General features: G+C 36.7%; 2 protein-coding genes, 1 long non-coding RNA gene and 1 other non-coding gene across 5 annotated transcripts; 2 read left to right on the top strand and 2 right to left on the bottom strand.

Moving 5' to 3' along the window:
- Positions 1–117: 117 nt before the first annotated feature.
- Positions 118–4,769, bottom strand: LOC141601700 (rhamnogalacturonan I rhamnosyltransferase 1-like). Of its 2 annotated transcripts, none has more exons than XM_074421998.1 (9): positions 4,401–4,769; positions 3,736–4,282; positions 3,060–3,127; positions 2,846–2,934; positions 2,557–2,722; positions 2,178–2,467; positions 1,858–2,062; positions 1,597–1,754; positions 118–866 (listed from the first exon to the last, which is right to left on the bottom strand). In XM_074421998.1, exons 2-9 carry the CDS (start codon positions 4,124–4,126, stop codon positions 623–625), a joined length of 1,611 nt encoding a protein of 536 aa, XP_074278099.1. In that variant the 5' UTR covers positions 4,127–4,282; positions 4,401–4,769; the 3' UTR covers positions 118–622. The 2 variants fall into 2 exon arrangements, with proteins under 2 accessions (XP_074278099.1, XP_074278105.1); XM_074422004.1 differs by having other exon boundaries at positions 4,416–4,712.
- A 10,495-nt stretch (positions 4,770–15,264) lies between these two features.
- LOC141601709 (protein MICROTUBULE BINDING PROTEIN 2C-like) lies at positions 15,265–18,538 on the top strand. Its single transcript, XM_074422010.1, has 5 exons — positions 15,265–15,567; positions 16,013–16,090; positions 17,163–17,486; positions 17,751–17,969; positions 18,162–18,538. Exons 1-5 carry the CDS (start codon positions 15,397–15,399, stop codon positions 18,327–18,329), a joined length of 960 nt encoding a protein of 319 aa, XP_074278111.1. The 5' UTR covers positions 15,265–15,396; the 3' UTR covers positions 18,330–18,538.
- A 1,473-nt stretch (positions 18,539–20,011) lies between these two features.
- Positions 20,012–20,085, bottom strand: TRNAI-AAU (transfer RNA isoleucine (anticodon AAU)). Its single transcript has one exon. It is a non-coding gene; the product is annotated as a tRNA-Ile (tRNA).
- Positions 20,086–22,351: 2,266 nt separating this feature from the next.
- LOC141656850 (uncharacterized) lies at positions 22,352–23,750 on the top strand. Its single transcript, XR_012548597.1, has 2 exons — positions 22,352–22,688; positions 23,290–23,750. It is a non-coding gene; the product is annotated as an uncharacterized LOC141656850 (long non-coding RNA).
- The last annotated feature ends 1,817 nt before the right edge of the window (positions 23,751–25,567 follow it).

Genomic DNA, 25,567 nt, shown 5'->3' on the forward strand with positions numbered 1-25,567 from the left:
TTAAAACCACGGCGGCCACTGTCAATAACCAGTAACTCATCTCCTCATCGCCGGAAATAACAGCTAATTAACAAGTTTGTTTTATTCACGTAGGCAGGAATCAAACTCGTGAACTCGGGACATCAACGTTTCCATGTTTCATAAACAATAGTACAACAAATAATCTCGAGTTACAGCTCAAAATTTGAATACTTGACAGTGAATATAAATCCTAATAAAACAATGGAAAATGTAGTAGTAGTAGTAGTAATACAAAAATCGAAAGATAAAAGATAAGATGACAAACTAACCTTAAAATCTCGGGAATTAAATCAAACAATCTATATGTGAAGTCTCTCTACATGTACACAACAGGGCTATCTAACTCCACCCCGCAACCAACGGCAGACTACAAGGCCATGTATAATATGCTCCATCCACCTCCTGCTCTCCCTCAATTTCGTACCCGAAATGATAATAACCATGGTCCATGGCCAATTCCTCCAACTCGGGTCGGGTCGGACCTACCAAACGTGTTTCTGAAATTGGGGCTCTAAACCAGAGCCGAGATCCTCTTTAACAGATTCCAGTGGAATACAGCGTCACAGTAGAATACAAGTATAATAAGCTCTGTGTATATAGATCACATGCTATTTAACGGTTCCTCGGGTAGGAGACATTCCTGAGGATTAGAGTAGAAATAGTCCTCTTCTTTTGGTCGGTCTGGAATGACCAGCCTTTTAGTTGATTTTCCGATGCGATGTGCATGAGTTTGCTTCACAGCATCTGAGAACTCATCCCAACTCAGTGATCCTGATGTATATTTGTCTATCAAATCAACCAACAGTCTTCGGTCCAATAAGACCGTCATTTTGTAACCAAGGTACCTAAAAGGCATCAATTACCATGAATGACTCGTCATATAATTTGGAAAGATGCTCCCTCTGTCCCCGCCAAAAGTCTACATTTGGTTTTGGATCGTTTTTTATGTAAGCGTGTGCAAGTGGCAAACATTCAGTCTCCACCACATAAATGCACAAGGAAATGTAACTTGAAATAGGAAGACTTCTTCAGGGACAGAGCGTGTAATTAAAATCAAGAAGGCATATCCATAATGAGAATTATGAGACAACATCGGTTAGCAAAACAACTAAACCTAAAAGATCAAAACAAAAAACAGAAATTTTGCTTCATAATTTCATATCTATTCCCTAGAAAGTTATTTATCCGTACAAATTCACCATTCCTAAGTTTTTAAATTAGCTTATCTTTTAAATTTGACCCTTGTGTATACAAACTTGAGCCTCTAGACCTCCACTCAATTAAGAGTTTAGGTGTCAACCTCGGCACTGCGTTGCGAAAGAGTTCACAAGGTTTTGAAGATTACCCTAACTGTATTTTGAGGCGGTGCAGCGTCAACCAATTCAGAGATCAGCCTCAAACAGAGACTTAAATAATACTGATTTTAAAGATCACTAAAATCAAAGATTGTGTGCCTCACAGAAACCATACCCCCCTTCCTTCCCGATGCCCGATTTAAATCCCCTCCTTCTAGGAAGCAAAAGTTAAGCGGTAATATATAATTAAATATGCACCCAAAATAATAGTAAGTGGTACCTGCGATGTCCCTCAACAACTTTGGCCATATTACCATCATAAGTTGGGACGAAGATGTCGCTCTCCAGCGAAACGAGGTAATCTAGAGCAGCCATCTGGGATGAATGATTCTGAAAGAATCTCAAGTCTGCTGGATTGAGCAATGTCTCCTTTCTCACCTGCGTTATTATATGATAACGACTTATGAGAAGCTATGAAACAGTATCATAAGTTCCAAAACACATATGATTGATAAACCAAATGCATATGCTATGAACTAACCAGCTTCGGGTAAGCTTCTGCAAGATTAGCCATCCTCCTCTCTCCACCATATATCTCACCAGCTGCAATATATATCTGGTAACTGGGATCAATATCCAAAGCCCTAAGCGCCAACGTTGTTTCCTCTGGCGTTAATGGGCATAGTCCATCTTTCCGTTTCAGATCAGAATTAATGATTTTCTCTTTCCACCATGGATATGCATATCTAGTATTGCAAAGGGACGGAAAGCCATCAATGTATAAGTATGAGAGAGCAACGGAAGATACACAATGAGCTTAAGGCTTGACTAATAGAAATATGGGGAAAACACTGCACAGACCTCATTCTTGTCAAGTCCTCCACTTCCTCGCTATTGCAGCCTTGGGTACAACCGGAGAATGCCAGCATGTCCATCTCATATCGCAAATGAAGAACCAAAAAGTGACCATTTTGCCTCAGCAATTTAACAACCCTTCTTCCTAGCTCCTCTATTTGTGGAGTAAATCTTAACCCACTGAAATTAACACGGCATCTAAGCCTTTGGATTTCCAAAGGTTGACCATTATTCGCAAGCCGGGCATCAGTTCTATTCAGATGCAAAACCTTGTACTTTTGTATCAAAGGAAGGATCTGATATCAGCAAATAAAAGTGGAGTTGTAACAGAGACTCAGTGAAACCAACAAAAAAAAAACCGGTATGCTAGATTGGTAGGACTAACCTGATTATGATAGTAAGATATATCAGACCAACTAACAGGAGCCATTGTGTAAACCTTTCCAGCCTCTACCCTTTTCTTGAGCCTCGGTGGGAGCTCCTTCAAGATCCTTACCTCGTCTCTTAAGGATGAAATAAAATGATCCACATCAAATATGTCTTGAAATTCACTGCCAAATCGAGTAACTTAATTAGAACGTCTTTCATTATCAACAATGAATCAGTTGTTCTGAAAATAGGTAGACAATTTCCAGAGACTACACAGCATACAAGAAATTATGACAATAACATGCCTAGGATCAGCCCAAAAAGAAGTTTTATCCAGCTCCGGCACAATGAGGGTGACATTAAGGTATCTTGCAATTGCCACCATGTCACAAATCTGCATAGAACACGATCAAAAGGTCGGGTTCAGCAATTCAAGGGAAGGACAGCCTCAAACAAGATGGATAGTATATTCCCGAAAGATTTGAGTATTTAAATTTTAGATTCCGCATAAAGACTCACCGCTGATCGCATTTGATTAAGTCCTCCGTTGCATGAAACCATCAGGTAACCATTGTTCTTATAAACCCCTGGCAAGGACATATCACTTTCCATGTTAGTGGACTGGTAGGCCGTCAATAGCGCACACAGGCAACAAAGATGCGAAAATAAGAGCGCCAATGAGTTTGATTGAAGACAAATTCATTAGACAAACAAAAAAGACTAAATATGCATACAGATAAACGTTAACAGAAAGCACTCTAGCATTGATCAAAATAAAACAATTTAGAGAAAGTAATTTACATGATAGTTACACAATTTCTCGTCGATTTAACTGAGGACCAAACCAAAAAATTTACCCAAGAAGGGGAGTTGTGTAGTGTAATTCACTAAACACTAAAAAGAGGCATTCACACATGACAGCACCATAATTCAATTGCAGAAAACAAAGCCACACCAAACAACTAAAACATGTGGAAGTTAAACCAACATTGCTATGTAAGGAACTAATACTTATGCCACCGCAAAATGTAACACAAACATTTCGAGTTTTGAGAAATCGCCACCAACAACCACAAACAAAAATGACAACACAACAAATATAGACACAACGATCACGATCAAGACTTTAGTACTCAAAAAAACACAACTAAAAATTGATTCAACCAAAGAAGCAATATGGAACAAATGAACTCACTCTTGGGAGGAAGAACACGAGCGGGAACCGAAGATGCCAACTTAAGATCCAAGGCAGTCTCTTGTGTAAAACAAGAAGGCCAACCCTTTAAGACTCTTGGTCCCCAAACTTCACTCAATGTGGTCAATTGCACAATACAAGTCCATAACAAGATTGAGGTAGTTGCCCTCACCATCCATGTCTTCATCTTTGTCCTAGATGATGATGAAGACATACTGCCATTCGAAAACCCGATATTACCCTTTGGTTTTTCCTTCTCATTATCACAAACCACAACTTTAACACCCATCCCAATTACCCACCACCTTCTCCTCCTCCTTTCTTTTTCCTCGCCGCCGCCGCCGCCGCCGCCACCACCACCACTACCTTTCTCCTCCACCACCTTACACATATTCCAACCTCAATCCTTTCATCCCCAAATAATCAACAACAATTTTCCTCAATTTCCTTCCTTTAATTCTTCAATTTATGCCAAAAAACACAAAATGTAGCATACAATTTTTCAACAAAACTTCAACTAAGATCAAATCTTGGAGATCAGGCTAACCTAAATTGAGAATTATGAAATTAACCCAAGATTTAAAATCAAAACTTGCTAACAAAATGACAATTAAAAAATTACCCAGAATAGAAATCAACAAAAAAAACAAAAATCTGAGACTTACCCAGTAAAAAACTACCTGGAATTTATGATACCCAGGTCATTAATCAAACAAATTAATGCAACAAAACCACCAATTTTACGAAAGATGAGATCTTGGATACACAGAAAATGAAGAACAATTAATGAATAAATATGATTAAATTGAGGAAAATGTGGTGAACCGGATCCGAAAAGAAAAGGGTCGGATAATCCGGTGGTGTCGGTGGTAATGATGAATTTGATTATTAAAAAAATGGGTTTTTGAAGATGAAGATGAAGAAAATGGGTGAAAAAGAAAGAAAAAAGAAGGAAGTTATGTCATAAAAGAGTTGTTAATTTGTGTATTTGGGAAGAGATGATAAACGGTGGAGAAAATGGTGGGGAGATGATTGATGATGGAGAGGTGGATGTGCCATTGTGTATTGCTTTTTTTTTTAAAAAAAAAAATATTTTAAAAATTAAAAATTAAGAAAAAAAGTTATGGTCAATATTTTTGTCTTTTTATACAGAAAAGGGCATTTTAAATATTTTTCAAATTCGATATCGTATAAGAGTTTAGAAACTGTATTAGACGTGATTTTGATAATTTTTCGTTTTTCGCACTATAATTCTCATTTGAGACGGACTAACTATAATCTGACACTCGCGCATGATGGATGTTTTATCTGAAAAAAAATCATTTATCTTTTTGGTTGTTGGTTGGTAGTATATTCTACATTACAATATTTTTTCAAAAAAAAAAAATATAATCGTCGTTAATTTTGTTATTTTTTTAAAAAAGAAAAGGGTAATTCCTCTTTATCGAAATATTTCTATAATTGACTCTAAATAAGGGTGTACAAATTTCGTACATGATAGGTATTTTCTTTTTAAAATTTTATCTGTATCTTTATCTTTTATATTTTTGATAGTAAATTAGTATATTTTACGTTATAGTATCTTTTGTATGAGACGGTTATATAAGATTTACTCGATATTTATATTGTGTATATTTATATTGTGTATAAATATGAAAGTGAAGTATTTCGGAAATAAAGGTGAGAATTTTTTTTATTTATTTGGTAGTGTAGTGCGGTGGGACAGTGGGAGTTCACGAGCCGACATTTTGGTGTCAAAAACTTTGGTGATTTGGTTGGTGAAAGGTAAAGTGATTTAATTGGATGATGTTGAATTTTTTAGATTTATAAAACAAAACACTAAAGTGAGTTTTGGAGTTGTGATGATAGAATGTTTCCTTGGATCTTATCATTTGGTGGTGTATTTGTTGGATGACTTGTTTATCAAATTATTATTTGGTGGTGTATTTGATGTTGAATTTTTTAGATACATCATTATTTTAGTGGTGTTTTTAAAAGACGGATCATGTATATTAAAAAAAAAAAAAAAATATTTAATTTTTCGTTATTGGTTCTGAACCATGACAACACGCCATCACCAAATACTCGTCTCTTGTCACCATCGTTCATCGTTAATGACTTAGGAAGCCTTCACACCAGCCTTCTTTTAACCTTTTCTTCAAAAGAATTTATCGAGGCCTTTCTAGGTTTCATAACATGTAGTGTATGTATTGCATAGACAAAGCATATATAGTAGCTCGAAAAAAAGTTTAAAGGATTCGATTTATAGTATTTTCACGAGTTATAAATTAGGTGTGCGGAGTAGGGTGGTCCGTGGTTGTCGTTGAGAAGGATAAAGGTGTGGTGGACAGAGATGGACATTTTATGTAATTGATTTCACCAGGGATCGGGTAGTGGTGGTGGTGGTGGTGGTTTGGGTTTGGAAGGTTCGTTTCGGTGAGGGTGGACAATGACTATTAGCAAAAATTGGGCGGACCAATGGTCAAAGAAGGGTGCTTCCAACGACAATGTAGTGGTCTATAAGTAATGGTAGGAGATTGTTGGAAGGTGGGATAGATGGCCATAGTGGTTGAATTTTGATGACATAAATGAAATAAAGAAAGGGAAGAAAATGACAACTTTGATGACACTCAAATACTTGTATTAATTAAGTTTGATAAACCTTAAAATTGGGATTATGTAATTATGTTTACACCTTTGACATCATGTCAAAGTCATTGCTAACTAACATATGAAATTTAGTTTTCTTAAAAAAAAAAAAAATTATTTTGATTATGTTTATAACGTACAAGTCTCAAATTGAAATAGGTACAAAATTTGCAATATTAGTAAATTCTTAATTACCAATTTTGCATTCCTTAAATAAAGTAAAACAATATTGGATTTACACATTAAATTGGAACCTAATCAATGTAACTTTGACTCTAATCCAATTATGCTCATAATTGCTTAGTACACTAATGTGTGAAACTCAACTTTCCTTGCTGGGTTGGATATTTTCAATTTTACGGAGATTCGTTTTTTTATCTAAATTTTCACATTTGACTGTAAAAGTGATTAAGGATCGCAATTTTTTATTACGACAATTTTTATGTCGACATATTCAGTTAATCCATTCGAAATAAATGTCTGTTTTATTTACGGTTGAAATCTAATTTTAACGTCAAGTTCAAAATCTGTCACCACCAACTCCATGATATAAACAAAATCCCATGAAATATTTGTAAGCATATTTTTGGATCCATCCTCGTGAAAAGTTTATAGGCTTAGGCCCTGTTCTTTTGGACTGAAATTGTCTGAATCGAATCAATCAATCAATAAGTAATCAATCAAATCAACTTAATGGAGTGAATCAATCAATCAAATCAATCAATCAATCGATCAATCGAATCGAATCAAAATAATAATAAAAAGATAATAATAATAATAATAATAATAATAAATATTATAATAAAAATAATACCAATAATAATAAATATTATTATAATATTATTCATTAATAATAATATATTAATATAATCTAATAATAATAATCTAATAAGATATATAAAAAATAAAATATTAATATAATAATAAATAAAGTAATAATAATAATAATATATTAGTTATATAAATGATAACATTGTTAATAATAATATAATATATTAATAATAATAACTAATAAATAAATAATAATAATAATAATAATAATAGGTCTAATATAATAACTTATTAACATAATAATATTAAATATAATAATAATAATAAATATGTGATTAATAATATTAATAATGAGTATATTAATAAAATAATAAATAATAACTTATTAATATAATAATATTAAATATAATAGTAATAATAAATATGTTATGAATAATATTAATAATAATAAATATATTAATAAAATAATAAATATAATATAATATAATAATGATAATAATAATAATAATAATAATAATAAATGTTAAATATAAATATAATAATATAAACAATACGAATTAATTATTAATAAATATAATAGTAATATAATAAATATAAAAAAATAATATAATAATAATAACAATAGTAAATACATTAATATAAAAATAATAATAAGAATATCAAGAAGAATAATAATAGTAATGTTGAAATAAACTAAACTCAATCGAATCAATTGAACTGATCTCGAATCGAATCGAATCAATCGAATTGAGTGAATCAATCGAATCGAATCGAATGGAGCCGAATCAATCGATTAGAATCGAAATTAAGTCAAAAAAATGAACCTTAGTCGCAAATTGGACTTGTACCCAATTCAAAGTGGAGCCGTTCAAAAGTCCAGTAAAAACAGGTGCACCATTATGTAATGTCTGATGCAATGAATTTATTAACGAGTCTACAAAATGATTTAGGCTTATATAAGGCGGTGTTATATTAAAATAGTTATAAAACGAATTCAAAATATTCCTATTCTATTAGTGAATAAAAGTGGTTATAAAAGAATTCGATTTACCATAAATTTGTGTAAAACCGTCTTATATAAGTATTTTTCGTTTTTTTTGTTACAAGAAGCGGGGTTAACCTATAACGAAAATGGAAATTAAACAACACAAGTTAAAAAACATAAAAAGGGACTATCCTCGGCCACAACACACCTCCGACGTCCTGATCTCCGACGTCCTGTTGCATTAACCAAAATAGATGGTTCGTTATATCATCCGGTTCCCAAATGACCACTCGTTGAGCTTGATCCACCCCTCACATTAACTAACCAGTCCACACAAGTATTGGCTTCCTTATATATGTGATGCACCTTGTCATTTCATGGACTATCGATCATTCAAAAAACACTTACAAATTTGGACCAAATGAGCATGTGCAGAACAGTAATTCTTTCTTCACTTCCAACAAATTTGTGTTACAACAAATACGATCTTCTTGTATATTCCACCCTTCTTTTCTTTCTTTTGTTGTCAAATGAATCACAAAAGTAGTATAATTATTGGGGTTGGGGATTTGAATATGGTACCTATTGTCCACACTATATTTCTTTCTTAACTACTAGCCCAAGACATTTTTGGTAATTTTCTTTCTTACATGGTTACCAGACTTACCACTTACCAGTCCATGACAACTAGAGGTGGCGATTGGGTTAGTTGAGCTGGGTTGGGTCATATAAGGTTAGCATACCCTTTGGGGTCGAGTCGGGTTCAGCGGCGGGTCGTTATCGAGGTCATTTCAAGTCAAATGACGTAACGGGTTGGGTTTCGATCGGTCATTATCTAGTCCAATTACTTTATCACTTTACTTCAATTTCTTAGCATTACGTTTATGTTCAACTATTATTTGGTTAAGTTACTTCATTATTAAGTCAAACATATCAAATATACACTAAATCACTTTTATTTTGATCATTATTAAGCTTAATAATTGTCGGGTCATCAATTAAACGGTTAATATCAGGTCGGATTGGGTTCAAGTTTGGGTCAGTAATCATCAAGTTATGTCGAGTTACAGTTCGTCATCAGGTTGGGAAGGGTCGGTTCAGGCTTGCAACATTCTCGGGTTTTGTCAGAGAGGTTTGGTCTGGTCGAGTCGAATTTGTCAACTCTAACTACAATTACAGGGAAAGGTAATAGCTGGGATAATTAGGGTTTACTAAATTCAAACTTAAACTATAAGAAGAAACCAAAATAGGAAAGAGTCTAGGGTTCCTAGGGTTCCGTCTATAGAGTCTTAGGGTTTATCCTCCTTCTCGGGGATTATCTCACGATTCTTGTTGTGAGATAGTGTGTTCTGTTCGTCTTTCTGTGCTTTAGTTGTTTCTCTATGCAGGTACCAGGGATGAGTAATACGCGGGGCTCGATTCAAAAGGGAAAAGGGCCACTGGAGGATGAGGAAGAAGGAGATCAGACGGCTTTTCTTTGGGATGATGAGACGGAGGGAGGCAAGGTTCGAGAGCAATTCATGCTAGTCGGGAAATTATGGGCATCCAGAGCAATCAATATCAAGGCTGCCGTCGATACCATGGTTCGACTATGGAATCCATCAAAGGCGATTTGTGGGAATGTTGTCGATGCAAAAGAGAAAACCTTCGTCTTTAAATTCGATGGAGAAAGGGATAAGGCGCGAGTTCTTGAAGGCCAACCATGGCACTTCGAGAAGTTTGTTTGGTGCTTCAACGAACCCAACCAAGAAGGTAAACTATCTGATGTGCCCCTCGTTCATTTTCCTATATGGGCAAGGGTTTATGACTTGCCAATTACGGGTCGGTCGAGCCATTCAAATATTCAACGAATTGGGGAATGTTTGGGTACGTTTGTGGAGGCAGATAATGGCCAGGATAGTGTGCTTGATAGGGCTGTGAGACTTCGTATCATCCATGATGTTCGACAACCTCTAAAGGCAGTGGTACCAGTCAAAATGAAGAATGGGAGGGTAATTAATTTTGATGTTAAATATGAGAGACTACCCATTTTTTGTTATGGCTGTGGTGTGATGGGTCATGGCGAAAAAGACTGTGACAATGGTCCGTATGAGGAGGGGGAGCTTAGGTTTGGAGAATGGTTACGGGCATCACCATGGAAAGTTACGAAAACAAAAACGGAGGGCTCTGGGAAGGCGAGGAGGGATTTAAATGCGAGTTTTGATGAGGTCAAGAAGCGAGATGAGGAGCTTGATATCACGCAAATGATTGAGCGACTGAAGTCTATAGCAATTGACCTAAAATTAAAGAAATCTATGGTCCAACATCATTGCCATCAGGAGGAAGCAGCTATTATTATGCCGACAGGAAAGTCAGGGGAAAAGGGAGAGGTATTGATGAACACCCATAGAGATGTGGAAGGCTCGGGGAGCGCTGGTCAGATAATGGGGTGTGCTGCGGCAGAGCAGGCAGCTGGGTTTAATGAAGGAGGGAATGAGGAAAGGGAAGGGGGAGATGCTTTATCACATTACATGGAGGGGGTGGATGAGGAGTCTGGTGAAGGGAGTGCAGCTGGTGAGATGTCGAGTGATAAGAAAGGGAGTACATGGGGGAAAAAACGGGAGTGGAAAAAGATTGCTAGGGAGGGGAGGGCTATGACATATACGGAGGAGGCACGGGTCATTATTGGGAAGCGTGACAGAATGGACGAGGGTATGGTAGGGGGAGAGAAGCGTGCTAGATTTACCAACGACGGGGGCGTCATGATACCTGAGGCGGAGGTTGAGGGAGCTCAACCCCGCCGGGCCCAATGAATCTCCTAAGCATTAACTATCGGGGATTGGGCAACCCCGACACGGTCAATGCCCTACGTGCTTTAGTGCGTAGGGAAGCCCCGACCATGATTTTTCTTTGCGAGACGAAACTTTGTGGTTGTGAGATGAGGAGGGTGAGGGAGAAATTTGAAGGGTATGACGGAATTGATGTTGATAGCATGGGAAGATCTGGGGGACTCGCGTTTATGTGGAAGAGGGAGATCGATTGTCAGTTTGTGTCGGCTTCGGTGCATCACATGGACTTTCATGTCCGGGAGAGTGGCAAAGAGTGGAGAGTTACGGGTTTCTATGGGTGGCCAGCTATGTCAGACCGTCACTTATCGTGGGATTTACTTCGGCTCTTATATCTGCAGTCAGATTTACCGTGGATATGCGTCGGGGATTTCAATGAAATTCTCTTTTCGACTGAGATGAAGGGGGGAAGTAGAGCACAATGGCAGATGAATAATTTTCAAGCGGCGGTCGATTATTGTGGCCTTAAGGATGTTGCGTGGGAGGGATATCAATTTACCTTCGATAATGGGCAAGCAGGTGAGGCGAATAGACAAAGCATGATTGACAGAGCTATGTGTTCGGAGAGCTGGTTAGAACTATTTCCTTATGCGAGACTATATCATTTGGAGAGGGAATGGTCGGATCATGCTCCGATTAAACTAATTTTTGATCGAAGGGAAATTGGTGGGAAGACTAGAAGCAGGTTTCGATTTGAACAAGTATGGGTAGGGGAACCGGGATGCGAAGAAGCGGTTGAAAGGGGTATGGCGAGGGGGAATGGGAATTTGATGGATGGTTTGAAGGAATGTGCGCGAGAATTGCAAGCTTGGAAGAAGATCAATATTGGAAAAATTAGACGATCGCTGGAGACCAAACAAAGGCAGCTAGCTCGAATTAATGGTGAGGCTCGATCTGAAACGAATGTCCAGAGGCGAAGGAAAATTGTGGCTGAGATTGCGGACCTTTACCGTCAGGAAGAGCAGTACTAGAGACAACGGTCCCGTGCTTTATGGTTGAAAGATGGGGATAGAAATACCAAATTCTTTCATTCCAAAGCTGGGGAGAGGAAGAGGAAGAATTATATTGGTGCCTTGATCGATGATTCGGGGGTGGTGCGAGCTGGTTATGACGAAGTATCTAATGTGGCCAACTCCTACTTCCAAGACCTGTTTACTTCTTCGATGCCGGCTCATTTCGATGATGTCTTAACGGGGCTAGAGGGTAGGGTCACGGCTCATATGAATGGACTGCTCCAGGCCGAGTTTCATGAAGATGAGATAGTTGAAGCTTTAAATCAGATGCATCCTCTAAAGGCTCCGGGACCGGACGGAATGAATGGTCTGTTTTTCCAAACCTACTGGCATGTGGTGGGACAGCGAGTGGTGGCTACTGTCCTCGGTATTTTGAGAGGTGAATTATCCCCTGCGCAGATTAATAAAACCTACATCGTGTTAATCCCGAAGAAGAAAGCGCCGGATAAAATACGGGATTTTCGACCCATTAGTTTGTGTAATGTGGTATACAAGCTTGTGTCAAAGGTTTTAGCCAACCGATTGAAGTTATTCTTGGGCGATATTATTTCTGAAAACCAAAGCGCGTTTACGCCGGGCCGCCTCATATCTGATAATATCTTAATTGCCTTTGAAGTTTTTCATCATATGAAGAATAATAGAAACTCGGAAGGGTATATGGCCATCAAACTTGATATGGCTAAAGCCTATGACAGGGTCGAGTGGAGTTTTTTACACGGTGTGCTAAGGAAAATGGGGTTCGCTGAGACATGGGTTAGTCGAGTTATGGAATGTGTGTCTTCTGTCACCTTTTCGGTCCTTATTAATGGGGAACCATCTCGGGAATTTCGGCCAAGCCGGGGTTTGCGACAGGGAGACCCGCTCTCACCATATTTATTCCTCCTTTGTGCTGAAGCTTTATCTAATTTAATGAGAAGGGCTGTCGAAAACAATACCATACATGGGATTCGGGTTTCACCCACAGCACCGGTCATCTCACATCTTCTCTTTGCGGATGACAATATCTTTTTTGTCCGAGCAACGATGGAGGAAGCTGAGGCTATTAACGGTATCCTGAGGAGATATGAAATGGCGTCGGGTCAGTTGGTAAGTTTAGACAAGACGACGGTATCCTTTAGTAAAGGGGTCACGGAGGACCGTAGGGGGAGTGTGGCAGAGAGACTTGGGGTTAGGGTGGTCGAGGAGCAGGCGAGATATCTTGGGTTACCAACGGTGATAGGACGGTCGAAGAAAGTAATCACTGATATTATCCGCGACAAACTTTGCAAAAGACTTCAAGGATGGCGTGGGAAAATTTTGTCTAGGGCTGGTAAGGAGGTTCTTATAAAGGCAGTGGCCAATTCACTCCCTACCTATGTGATGAGTGTCTTTAAAATTCCCGCGAATTTTTGCGAAGAGCTTCGCTCGATAGTGTCACGATTTTGGTGGGGGCATGATGGTAATAAAAAAGGGATTTTCTGGGTCGCTTGGAATAAATTGGTTAAACCCAAGGCTGATGGAGGTATTGGCTTCAGGGACTTCCGGCTTTTCAATCTCGCTTTATTGGGAAAACAAGCATGGCGCCTAATTACGAATTCGGATAGCTTGTGGTCACGGCTGATGAAAGCTCGATATTACCCCGAGGGCGATTTCATGACGGCTTCTATGGGACACAATCCTAGTTATACATGGCGGAGCATTTTTGAGGCTAGGACGGTGATGGAGCTGGGACTTCGAAGGAGGATTGGTGATGGAATGGAGACGTTGATATGGGGACATGCTTGGGTGCCGAACACCCAAACGGGGAGAATCATTTCACCTTGCCTGCCGGGGAATGAAGGTATGCACGTAAATGATCTATTGCGTGATGATGGAAGGGGTTGGGACGTAGAAAAGGCTGCTCAATTGTTGTTGCCGTTTGAAGTTGACCGGGTGAAGAACATACGGGTTAGCCCGAATAGGCAGCAGGACATTTGGTTTTGGGGTAGAGAACGGGATGGCATGTATACAGTTAGAAGTGCTTACAAAATGCTAGCTGGGGATGTGGGGGACATGGCGAGTTCGTCTGATTGGGAGCGAGGTAGATGGCTTTGGAATCGAATGTGGAAAGTGTCGGTCTGGCCCCGCGTAAAACTCTTCTTCTGGCAAATGTGTAGTGAAGCACTGGCAACGAGAGCGAACATTGCAGCCCGTATTGGAGGTGAGTTCTCTATGTGTCCTTTTTGTTCATCTTGTATTGAGTCGAGTCTTCATTTATTTAAGGGGTGTGGGGTGACAAAGTGGGTTTGGGAAAAGCTTGGCATTTCGAGTGACAGGGACAATGAGGGAGGAGATATTCGGGCATGGGTGGAACAGGTGTGGTCGGAGTTAAGTCCTACGGAGTGTAGTACCTTTATGGTTGGCTGCTGGGCAATTTGGGAGCATCGCAACAAGGTAATCTTCGAGGAAGCTAGGATCGATCCGGATGGAGTTGTACGAAGGGTAAGGGATGTCTTAGATGAAGGAGGCGGGTTGGAAACGCATACGCTAGTGAGACGAAGGGGAAGGGGGAGGGGTGAAGGTGGGGAAGTGAATAGCGGAGAGGGATGGATGGTGGCAAACGAGGGGTATGTGAAACTTAATGTGGATGCGGGTGTGAAGGAGGGGGAGGGTGTGGGTACAGGGGCAGTTTGTAGAGACGGGAGAGGGGATGTGTTGTGGGGCTTGTCCGTGATACGAGATGAAAGTTGGGAGGTGGATGAAGCGGAAGCTATGGCCGTGCTCGATGGTCTGGAAGAAGCAGCTCGGAAGGGCGTGAACAAGGTGGAAGTGGAAAGTGATAGTCTTATCGTGGTTGAAGCTCTGCGTTCGCGAAAACAAAGCCGAAGTGTTTTTTACAATATTATCGAGGACATTTTGGTTTTAGCTTCTCATTTTCAGTCGGTTAGATGGTCACATACGAGTCGTTTAAACAATTGTGTAGCTCACGCTTTAGCACATTTAGTTCCTAGAGCAGTTGGTAGGCATGCTTGGTCTTCTGTATTGCCTACAACGGCTAACGCTGCTGTTTTGTTTGATCAATCGTTAATAAAGTAATGCCTTCGGGCATCTTTTCCTCAAAAAAAAAAAAAATTCAAACTTAAACTACAGATATAAGTAACATATCACCTTTCATAATTTTATCAGCTAAGCTAAATGATTTCCGCAAATCCAAACCTACATCTGTTCGCAATTAACTTCAAAATCGATAACATCCAACCCGACCCGACTCGACCCAAATTAACCTTCATACATTATTACATTTTTCCTTTATCTTGTCCAAAAATTTGAAAAACCCAAACTAAAAGAGTCAATCAAGCAATAAAAGTCAAAACACCACACTCCACCATTAACACTCTAACTAGTCAACTCATACACTCTTCATTAGTCAATCACTCTCCATTACATTGTTCATCAAATAATGTATTCAACAAGAGAAGATTACGTGGGAATTAATGAGCAATTATCGGAAAATTTCAATGAAGAAATTCCCAATTCAATTGGACTCACGAACATCAACAATATCAAGAATGTAGATCGAGATCTCTACAATGACCTCGTTCAGATTGTCCCTCTCGTTCAATCCCTCATTGTAATTAATTTCCTTCCTTAATTTTAATCCCTAGAAATGCGGATTAACAACATCATTCATTTTAATTCTATTAATTGCATATTAATTCTATTTGTATATGGGGATTTTCTCTCGTTTTTGCCTTTCTTTTTGTGGCAATCCCAATCCCGATCCCTCCTTGGTTTTTCTCTTTTCTCTTACGAATTTATATTCGGATCAGTGGCGGAACTAGAGGGGCTAGCAGGGCCCTAACTACAAATCCTGGTTCCGCTACTGATTGGTTTCTGTTGTGAATTTGAATTGGGATCAGTGGCGGAACTAGGGGGGCTAGCTGGGGAGGTCACCCTCTAAGCAATGAAAAAGATTGAAACTTTTAGTTAAAATTTTCGATATACAAATCCTGGTTCCGCTACTGATTGGGATTTTTGTAATGGGAATTAATGGATTGGTGATGTTGTGTATGTAGGAAAGGAAAGCAAGCAGCTCATTTACCAGAAGAGGATCAATGATTTATACTAAAACTCCTTCTAAAGATTCCAAGAAGGTCATCCAACATTTTATTTCACATTTTTTATTTTGGTACTTTCTATGATGATTTATGAGTTTTGTAATTTGTATTAGATATAGTGATTAAAGTTTGCGTCTTTCTGTTTCGATATGCTGTTTATTCAAATGGGTAGTGTGAATTATGATAGCTAAGTGACTATGCACTGTTATTTTGATGTGCATTTTGATTAAGGGTATCATAATATTGGCTGATTTGATGAGTATTGTGAACTATGGTCTCTAACTTTTTGTTTTGGTTGTGGTGGGTTCTTGAAAATTTAGTCTCAAAATATTGTTTTGGGTTGGTATTGGGAACTATGGTCCCTTTCAGATTTGAGTATTGTTTCAGCATCGTTTAAACAATTTGAGGACGACGTGTTATAATTGAAGGAAATTTAGATATAGATGTGGTTCTATCTTGTTGGTTGGTGTGAATGTACCTCACTTAAGTTGATGATAAATTGATAGGACATAATTGTTGAGAAGCACAATAATTTGTGTGATGTTATCTATTGGTGTTTCCTGGAACCACGGCTTGGTTTAGTTGAATTGTTCCCAAGTTTGCAAGTGCTAGGCATCAAGAGTGAAAAAGAAGTGGAACTTAGATGATTATGCCGATGACTAATAACTAAGAAGCACCAAAGTTGGCAGGTGTGAGTGGTAAGGACTCTCATCTCTTAAACAGGTGGTCAGGGGTTCGATTGGGTTCGATTCCTTACTCTTGCGAATAAAAAAGCCAAACTTGGGAGGGGTCAACCCATTTAATTGCCTTCAATACCTCGAAGGAGATTGCCCCAGCTATCGGTAGGGATATTGCTGGTCAACACCAAAAAAAAACCTAATTACTAAGAAGCCGGCGAATTAAGGGGGGGGGGGGGAGGGATTTCTTTGATAATTTGATATATATCTTGGATATATATTCCCATGAAAGCATTTTGGATTTCTTTGATAATTTGGACTTTGGAGAAGTCTGATGCATAAGTAGTCGAGCATATAAATGCATTTGTTAATGTGATTGTGAAAGTTCTACGCTGAAATTATTAAATGACCTTTGTCTTCGATTATTGCAGAATGGAGTTAAGTCCACAAAGAAACATAGAGATAATGAACAAGGCAAGGAATCTAAGAATGATCAAGATGGAGTTTCAGACAATAGCTCAACTTTCGCAGCAAATATGGCTGCAGAAAAAGATAAAGAGGAGTTGACAGCTTTGAGGGAACAATTGGAAGATCTACACCAAAAGTTGTTGGAGAAAGATGAACTCTTAAAAGCGGTGGAGGTCTCTAAGAACCAAATGAGCTCAGTACAGTCGCAGGTTGATGAGTTGAAACGTTCTGCCGCTGAAAAAGATTCTCTAATTAAATCAATTCAATCACAAGTTAATGATGCAAAGGTATTTTTGATTTATCCATTTTATTGCTTAGTTCTGGACTCGTGTCTCTGTTGGTCATGATTGGGATTATACTAGGAGTCTTCACTCTGCCCTTACTAGTTCCTATTTAGGAATCATGATTGTTCTGGTGATGACGCGAGTTGTAAAAAGGTGTAGTCATAAACTCCAATGATCGCAATAGAACAGAAAATAAACGAAAACTTCCACCTTGAAAGTTTTTTCATGGATACCCTAACAGGGAACCATCTTATTATGCTCCCTCAGATAAAGCTGGCAGAAAAACAAGCAGCTCTCGAAAAGTTGCAATGGGAAGCAAAGACATCTAATCAAAAGGTTGAAATTCTTCAAGAAGAATTAGATTCTTTGCAATCAGAAATTTCATCCCTAATGATTATATTTGAAGGCCTATCGAAGGATGGCCTGGTCACCGTCGGTGAAGATTATGATGTTACACCACATTTTGTGGATCATCTCCCTAACATAGTAAGTTTGCAACCTCTCATCTTTTATTTTATAGTGTGTAGCTCGGTAGAAACTTCTATCTTCTTTTACCTATTTGATTTCTATAATTTCTCAGAAAATGAGAAAATTGCTTAAAAAATTGTTAGCTAGACTTTTGGATCGCTGGCTAAAATTCCGTTACTCAACCTTAACTGTGAAATTGGTTTGAAATAGGATGATTTGGATGAAATTGAGTTGCTAAACATGGAAGAAGCAAGAGAAGCATATGTAACAGCAGTCGAGATGGCAAAAGAGAAACAAGATGAAGAATCACTCTATGCTGCAGCAAGAGCTAGATATTATCTTCAGTCATTTGTTTTTAGGACCGAGTCTGATACTTGAAGTCCACGTCTATAATCCATAAAATTCCTATAGGTATTTGAATTAGGAGAAGATGGCCGGGATTAGCGTGATCACGTAAAATTGATGAAATAGATGTAGATTAGCCTCAGGATTCTGCTCAAACTAGTTGACAAATTCTTCATTGTAATGGAATGTAGATTAATGTGGAACTTATGAAGCTTTTGTTACAATTTCGCCGAAATGATCAATTCATCAGTGTGTAACAAATAGGGAAAGTAGCAAATAGCCCCCAAACGTTTGAGGGTAGGTGCAATTTGCACCCAAACGTTTTTATACGTGCAATTTACCCCAAACGTTTGGGATTAAGTGCAAATCGACTCGATTTTCAACTTTCGTCAATTTTACATCTTTCACCACCCACCCCACCACCAACAAACACAATCCTCCGCCCCGACTCCTGCCCTAGCTTTCTTCTCCCCATTTAAACTTCATACATAACCTATATGAGAGGTATCGACTTGTATTTTAACTGGATTTTTAAGTTATGAATCCGTTGCTCTTGTTTTTTCAGCATTGATTCTAAGGATGCTTTCCATTACTGGTTATTAACACTAAAACTTGTATTACAACGAAATTGAGTTCTCCGAAAGGCATATATGCTAAATTACTTCGTAATTACTAACTCCAACTTAACGAAACAAAAGGCTTACGGAAACTAGGGACCGTCTTTAATAACCCTATCTCATTCCCTATGGCCGCAGGTAGGCTCTTGGACACTACCTTCGACTTTCCATTTGGTGGTATAAGGTCGTGCAAATCTTTTGGCGTTATGGACACTACCTTCGACTTCCCATTTGGTACAACTTGGCGCAAATCTTTTGGCGCCATGAACAGCTTGTAGCACAACTTCAAGTCACCCTTCTTTCCTTTCCTTGACGACTTTACAATTTCATATGTTGCGTAAGTTTCTTGATCAATCTTTCCATCACCATTGGCAGACGATGACACAAGCTCAGACACAGGAACATCAACTTGACCAAAAAGCTTGTCCGGGAGGAACTTACTATGAATGAATACTTGAAAGCGGAGATAAGCAGATTCCACATTAATGTCCTTGAACTGAAAGTTAGCGCTAGCGCTCCCTCGAGTATCAAGATCTGCTTTATGTTTCTCGAGTTCTCGAGAACAGCTGTGGAAGAGTGTAATGATGACATACGATCTCATCTTCATCTTCATCTTTTTGGTGTCTTCTACCAAGAGGATGCAATTTAGAGCAAGTTCTTGAATTTTCGACACCATTATTCTTTGTTTGTTTGATGCAATGAACGGTATTTTTTACGGCTTTATATAAGGGCATATTGGAAAATTTGAAAGGCAACATAGAAGTTTCCTAAGACAAGCACAAGGGCAAAATGTATGAGTGTTTGATGTGTATATGCGCAAATAGAGATCCTTGTCTGCAAATACTTAAACATGCTTATACTTAAACATGCTTTTTATGCCCAAGAGTTGACTTGTTATCAAAAAAATTGTGGTATTGAACTAACACACATACATTAAATATTCAATAAGATACAAGAGAGATCGAAAGAGTTCTACCGGTTAGTTCGAGGCTTCTAGGGAACGTGACCAAAAACAAAATCGTGCGAGTTTGGCTCAAGATTCATTATATTGTTGATTTGTCACAAGACATTAAAAAACATGTCTAATATATAAAAAAATGGCCTATGCAGGTCTCGAACCTACGACCTTCGCGTTATTAGCACGACGCTCTAACCAACTGAGCTAATAGGCCAGATGTCTACCTTGACAAATTGTTCAAATATATCTATAACTTCTTATAAAAGAGGATGGTATTATGACACTTGTTTGAGTGTGCTCTTTAGTCAATTTATATGTTTGCCATTCTTTATTTTTTTATATGCTTTCTACTGGAACTGGAGAATATAATTTCACCGCATTATTCGACAACGACACCGCCATTGCCGACCAATCGTCTCTTCACATCCAAAACAACACACAAATTCAATAAATCAACTAACTGAACATAATTAAATAATTACAAAACCCTAATTAGTAATTAGGGGGATTACTTGGGGGTGATTTCGAAGATATAATCGTTGCCGAAGTTGGTTTTAATGGCTTTTTGTGGAGCATAACACTTGGATGATGATGTTGATGAAGAGGTCGTGGTTGGTGTAGAGTGTTCTACTTCCATTTCTGAAGCTTCAATTTTCAATAAAAAGGTGTTTGTTGTGTTACCATATTATTTAATTGACACCATATTATTTCATTCATCTATTCCAATTATTTGTACTTCCCATTTCATTACTTTTTTTTTTTTTTTTTTTTTTTTTTTTTTCCGTTTTTTATGTTTCTATCATTTTAGTTGATAGTTTACTTTGTCTGTTTATTTTCAATATTATTCAATTTCAATCGCTATCAGTCCGGATTGCTTATTTGGTTTCTTTTAGTTCCGACGGCTTGCCGATACACATTTACCTGCTAAATCGAACAAAAAAAGATAAACATTAGGTGAGGTAATCAAAATCTATTTCCTTAATTTTTGTTTCAGGTAAAGTTTTTTTCGTATTAGAGAACATTGTGCTTATAAGTTTGTATGAGTTTTGGTGTTTTAGTACTTATTATTTTTTTTTTTCGTAATTTATCTTACAAATATGCATAACAAGTGTTTGATGATTTGCCACAACGAAAAATCAAATGCTATTTCTTTCTGTTTTTGGGTGCATTTTACATATAGTTTGAGATTATTCAAAATTTTACATATACAAAGTACTCGAGATTGCATCGAAGATGAAATGGTATAATTGCTTTATGAGTATGGGTTTGGTCTAGAGACCATGAATTTGGAATTGGTAATGGTACGCAAGAAATCACTCAAAGGAGATTAGTTTGGGTTGTCAATTTGATTTTATGCTACAAATTAAAGATTTTATCGTGCCACTGGAGTGATCACAAGGCAACGTTGACAAATTCAATATGGCAACTTCGCAAATGATAAGTTTACTTGCATTCGCTTTAACACATGGATTAGACTGATAATAATCATTGTTATATTTTTAATGCTATACTTCATTTTCTTTACTACATCTAAATCTCCATACAAAAAATTTCGTTTTCTTGTAGGACATACCTGTCGAAAGTTTGTGACGGGTAGTACTTCACCCATTACAAACTTGAACCGTCACAAACTTCTGACTGATATATCTGTCACAAGGGAGACTTATTAAAGAAATAAATAACACTAAATCTATCAACTAAAATGTGTGTGCTTCGTTTAAATTATTCTTTGCACTTACTTGAGTATAAAGATTTATGGACCCTAAAAATTAAATCAGTTGATTAGTAATTAACGTACAGAAATGATAAACCCATAAAGAAAAGGTAAAGAAATTCGCAAATTTTAATTTAATACTGACTGTTTTCCCGTCTGAAATAAGACGGATAAAAATATTGTCCTTTTTAAAAAAAAATGTAACCATTGAATCTAGAAAATGTTTTAACTAGAGATGTCAATTTTTACTCTGAAAATGAAGTGAAAAAGAATGTAAACATGTTGCCATAGAATAAAAATTTTTTATTCTAGAATGCCTACCTGTTATTCATCTTATTTAAGACGGAAAACAACCGTCTGAAGCAAGACGCACTGAAAGAAATTATCAAAACGGAGTACACAAACACAACCTCCATAGTTGCCACACTTAAAAATAACTACTACTATGCACATCATCTAGCATAGACTAAAAAGACTACTACCAACAGTCCATTTATTATTCAGAGATTTTTTAGTAATTTATGAATTGTGAGTGCCCTACAACTAATTTATGAATTGTGAGTAGCCTACAACTATTGTCTTTTTCTGCAATGTTTGCTTCTTGCATTGATAAAGTGATAAGTTTGCATTAAAGTCTTCTGATTTTTAAGCTGCAAATACATATCTTCCGGACAGTTGTTGTAACAACCCAAATATTATAAAATTATTTTAATACTTTAATTTAAAAAAAAAAAAAAAAAAAAAAAAAAAAAAAAAAAAAAAAAAAAAAAAAAAAATCCTGAATTGTGAACTAAAACGTGGTCATCCATTTTAAGCGGTCCCTTTTGTTTTCTTATGACACTTATCACATTGGAGTTGGGAGAGGGTTGTCTTCATGATGATCTTCAGAGGGATGAACCTCTTGGAAATAACAAATTCTTCATTTGCTACAAAGGCTGGCTGATACGTTGTCTATCAAAATCCCATATTTGGCTAAGATTAGAGATGCCCACAATCTCACGAGCAACGATATTCCGATTCTTTACCTTCCCGATTTGTGTTTGCCCAAATTCATACTCACCGCTATTCTCGAGTCAGCCGCATGAATTGACCATCCATTGAAGGTAACACAATTCTACCGATCCTAATAATTTTTCTATTGTTCGAGTTGTGTAAATTATATACTAATTATTTTACCTGCGTTGTGTTTTATCGTCTGGAAATTTATAGCTATGATGTTTTATCATACGAGTATATAGTAATAATTGTATATACCTTTTGTTTAGATCGCTGTATGTGAGATGGGTTTGGGGTTGCTAAGATAATCAAGTTTTATTGTTGGCAGTATTGGATTTATGAAGTTGGATAAGTATGATTTTCTGTAGGTTGTATCCAGTAGATTCCTTAAAGTAGTATTGAGATTGTTGGAAATTATAAAGGATAATTTCTTTGGTGTATTATCACTAAAGGCTAGCTAAACACATATGGATGGTGCGTAATGTCTGGCTGAACTATAAAGCTTTTCCTTATTGAAATTCTTTTGGTCTTATAAGGATTAAGATGGTAAGTAATCTCGTACTGGAATTGTTATGCGAGATTTGGTGCGCCTACTTTTATTTGGCTTTTGAACTTCAGGCTGTGATCTTGATTCGGTTGGTATCTATGTTGAATTATTAATGATTGATTCTTATACTGATAAAATTATTTTTTCGCTAAAATTGAAAGCTATTTAATTAGAGGATTAGAGTTTGGCTCACAACCCGCAGTGGCGAGCCGGCATACAAAAATGCCCAGAATTATAGTTTGGCTCACAACCCGCAGTGGCGAGCCGACATTTTAAATGCCCAGTGAAGATTATAGTTTGGCTCATAACCCGCAGTGGCGAGCCGGCATTTTAAATGCCCAGTGAAGATTAAAGTTTGGCTCATAACCCGCAGTGGCGAGCCGGCATTTTAAATGCCCAGTGAAGATAATGAAGTGAAGATTTTATTTAAAGTTTTTAAAAAGTTTGTTTACATTTTGTATTATTTTATATTTAAAAGGATTTGTAATAAGAGACTTTATATATTAAAATTATAACATTTCTGTATTTTCGGCGAGTTTTACATATAAAAGTTACTTTTCATTTACCCGAAAATCAGGGGTGTTACAGTTGTACTATCATGCATGTTTTCCTGTCCTGTACTCTTCATGCGTATCGTCTATTACTCTAAAAGATATGCGTATGCCATTCTTTTTAAGATAGTCACAAAATAATTTTTTTTATTTGTAGAATGCACCTATGTTTTCTATAAATACATGAGTAACTACACCCCATTTTTCTTTATCACGAAAACACAAAAAAAAAAGAAAAAATTTCTGCTTATACATTCTCTTTCTACGCTTTACATCAAGCTTCAATCGGTAATACGTTTACCTAATTTTCAAGTGCAGTTTGCAGGTAATTGCATTTAATCATTTAATGTGTATGTAAATTTAGATTAATGTATTAACTGTAGAGAATTGAATCGTTTTATTTTAACGTGTACATCTATTTGTATTGTAAGATATTAACAAATACATATTACTTTTTAAATTGCAGCTGAAATTTCCAAATCACAAACGGAGCAGAGTTTAGTTTGAAATCTCTAAAGACTTTTTAAGGTCAGTATGTGCTGAGAAATGTTATTTAATATTATTTACTTATAGTTTTAGCGCTATATTAATATCATATTGGTTAGATGTTAATTTATTTTTATATAAAAAAAATTGTTCATTACAGTGCTACTATTAAGCGCCTCGGAATTTGTAGTTACGATTTGTTAAATTCATATTTTAAAAATAACCAAAAAAATTAAGATTATTCGACTGCTCTATTTAATTTTTTTATTATTTTTTTTAATAATTTTATAAAGCTTTTTAAGATTTAGTTAAAATTTTAAAAATTGAAGTCAATAAAAATATTAGTTAGATAAAACAATAAAAAAAATCAAATAATAGTCGTGAAACCACGTAAATGAGTTGTAGAAGTACACTTCTCATTACGTTTATCACCGATTAAAAGCAACTTTAAATCCACAAATGATGTTGTTTGCATCGAAATATAGTTATTTAAAGACGAAAAGGATTAGTGTTGTATTACTTCAGTAAAAGTATAAAACTAATTTTATGTACTAGCATAAGTCAGTATAAAACTAATTTTATGTACTAGCATAAGTCAGTTTATCAAACTTAAAATAGCATATTCGTCGTTGTAAATCGACTATGCCAAAAAAAAAAACGGATAATTCACGTGGTACCCTTAAAGTTTGACACTTTGCACAAAATACCCAAATTTTTGATCCGGAAAACTTAAAGAGGCCAAAACTCGTGTTTACGAACTCAGAAAGTGAAATTTTTTGTTTACAAATCGATCATCTTTCCGAAAACTATGATTTGATAAAAAAAATTGACGAGCTTGGAACTCTTGACCAAGAGATATGATCACTCAAAGTTTGTTCGCTCGGAAAAACTTTGACGCACAATAACTCCTAGCAACAGATCCAAATGCGACAAATTTTTTTTCCAAATTGTAGCTCTCGAAAAGATAAGCGATTTGGAAAAAAAAACGTCACTTTCTGAACTCGTAAACACGAGTTATGACCTCTTTAAGTTTTTCGGATCAAAAATTTAGGTATTTCGTGCAAAAGTGGCAAACTTCAAGGGTACCGCGTGAATTATCCGAAAACAAAATACCCAAAAGATACTAAAATTCCGAAAATATACAACTGTTGTATGTAAAGTAAAATTTAATGCCGGCTAAAAAGCTTTGCGTGATATAAAATATAAAATTACAGTGTAAGTTAACTTACGTAAACGCTTACATATACACTCAAGAAGATATATAGTACTCAATTTCCTAAGTTTAAAACTACCAATAATCGTAATCTATTTCTTTAGTTTAACATAAAAACTTTTAATTTTTTTTTTCTGATTGCGTTTTTCTTTTAGTTAGTTACTGATTATTTTATGAATGAATATCATA

Source organism: Silene latifolia, chromosome 1 (assembly GCF_048544455.1).
Source record: "Silene latifolia isolate original U9 population chromosome 1, ASM4854445v1, whole genome shotgun sequence".
NCBI classification, from domain to species: domain Eukaryota; kingdom Viridiplantae; phylum Streptophyta; class Magnoliopsida; order Caryophyllales; family Caryophyllaceae; genus Silene; species Silene latifolia.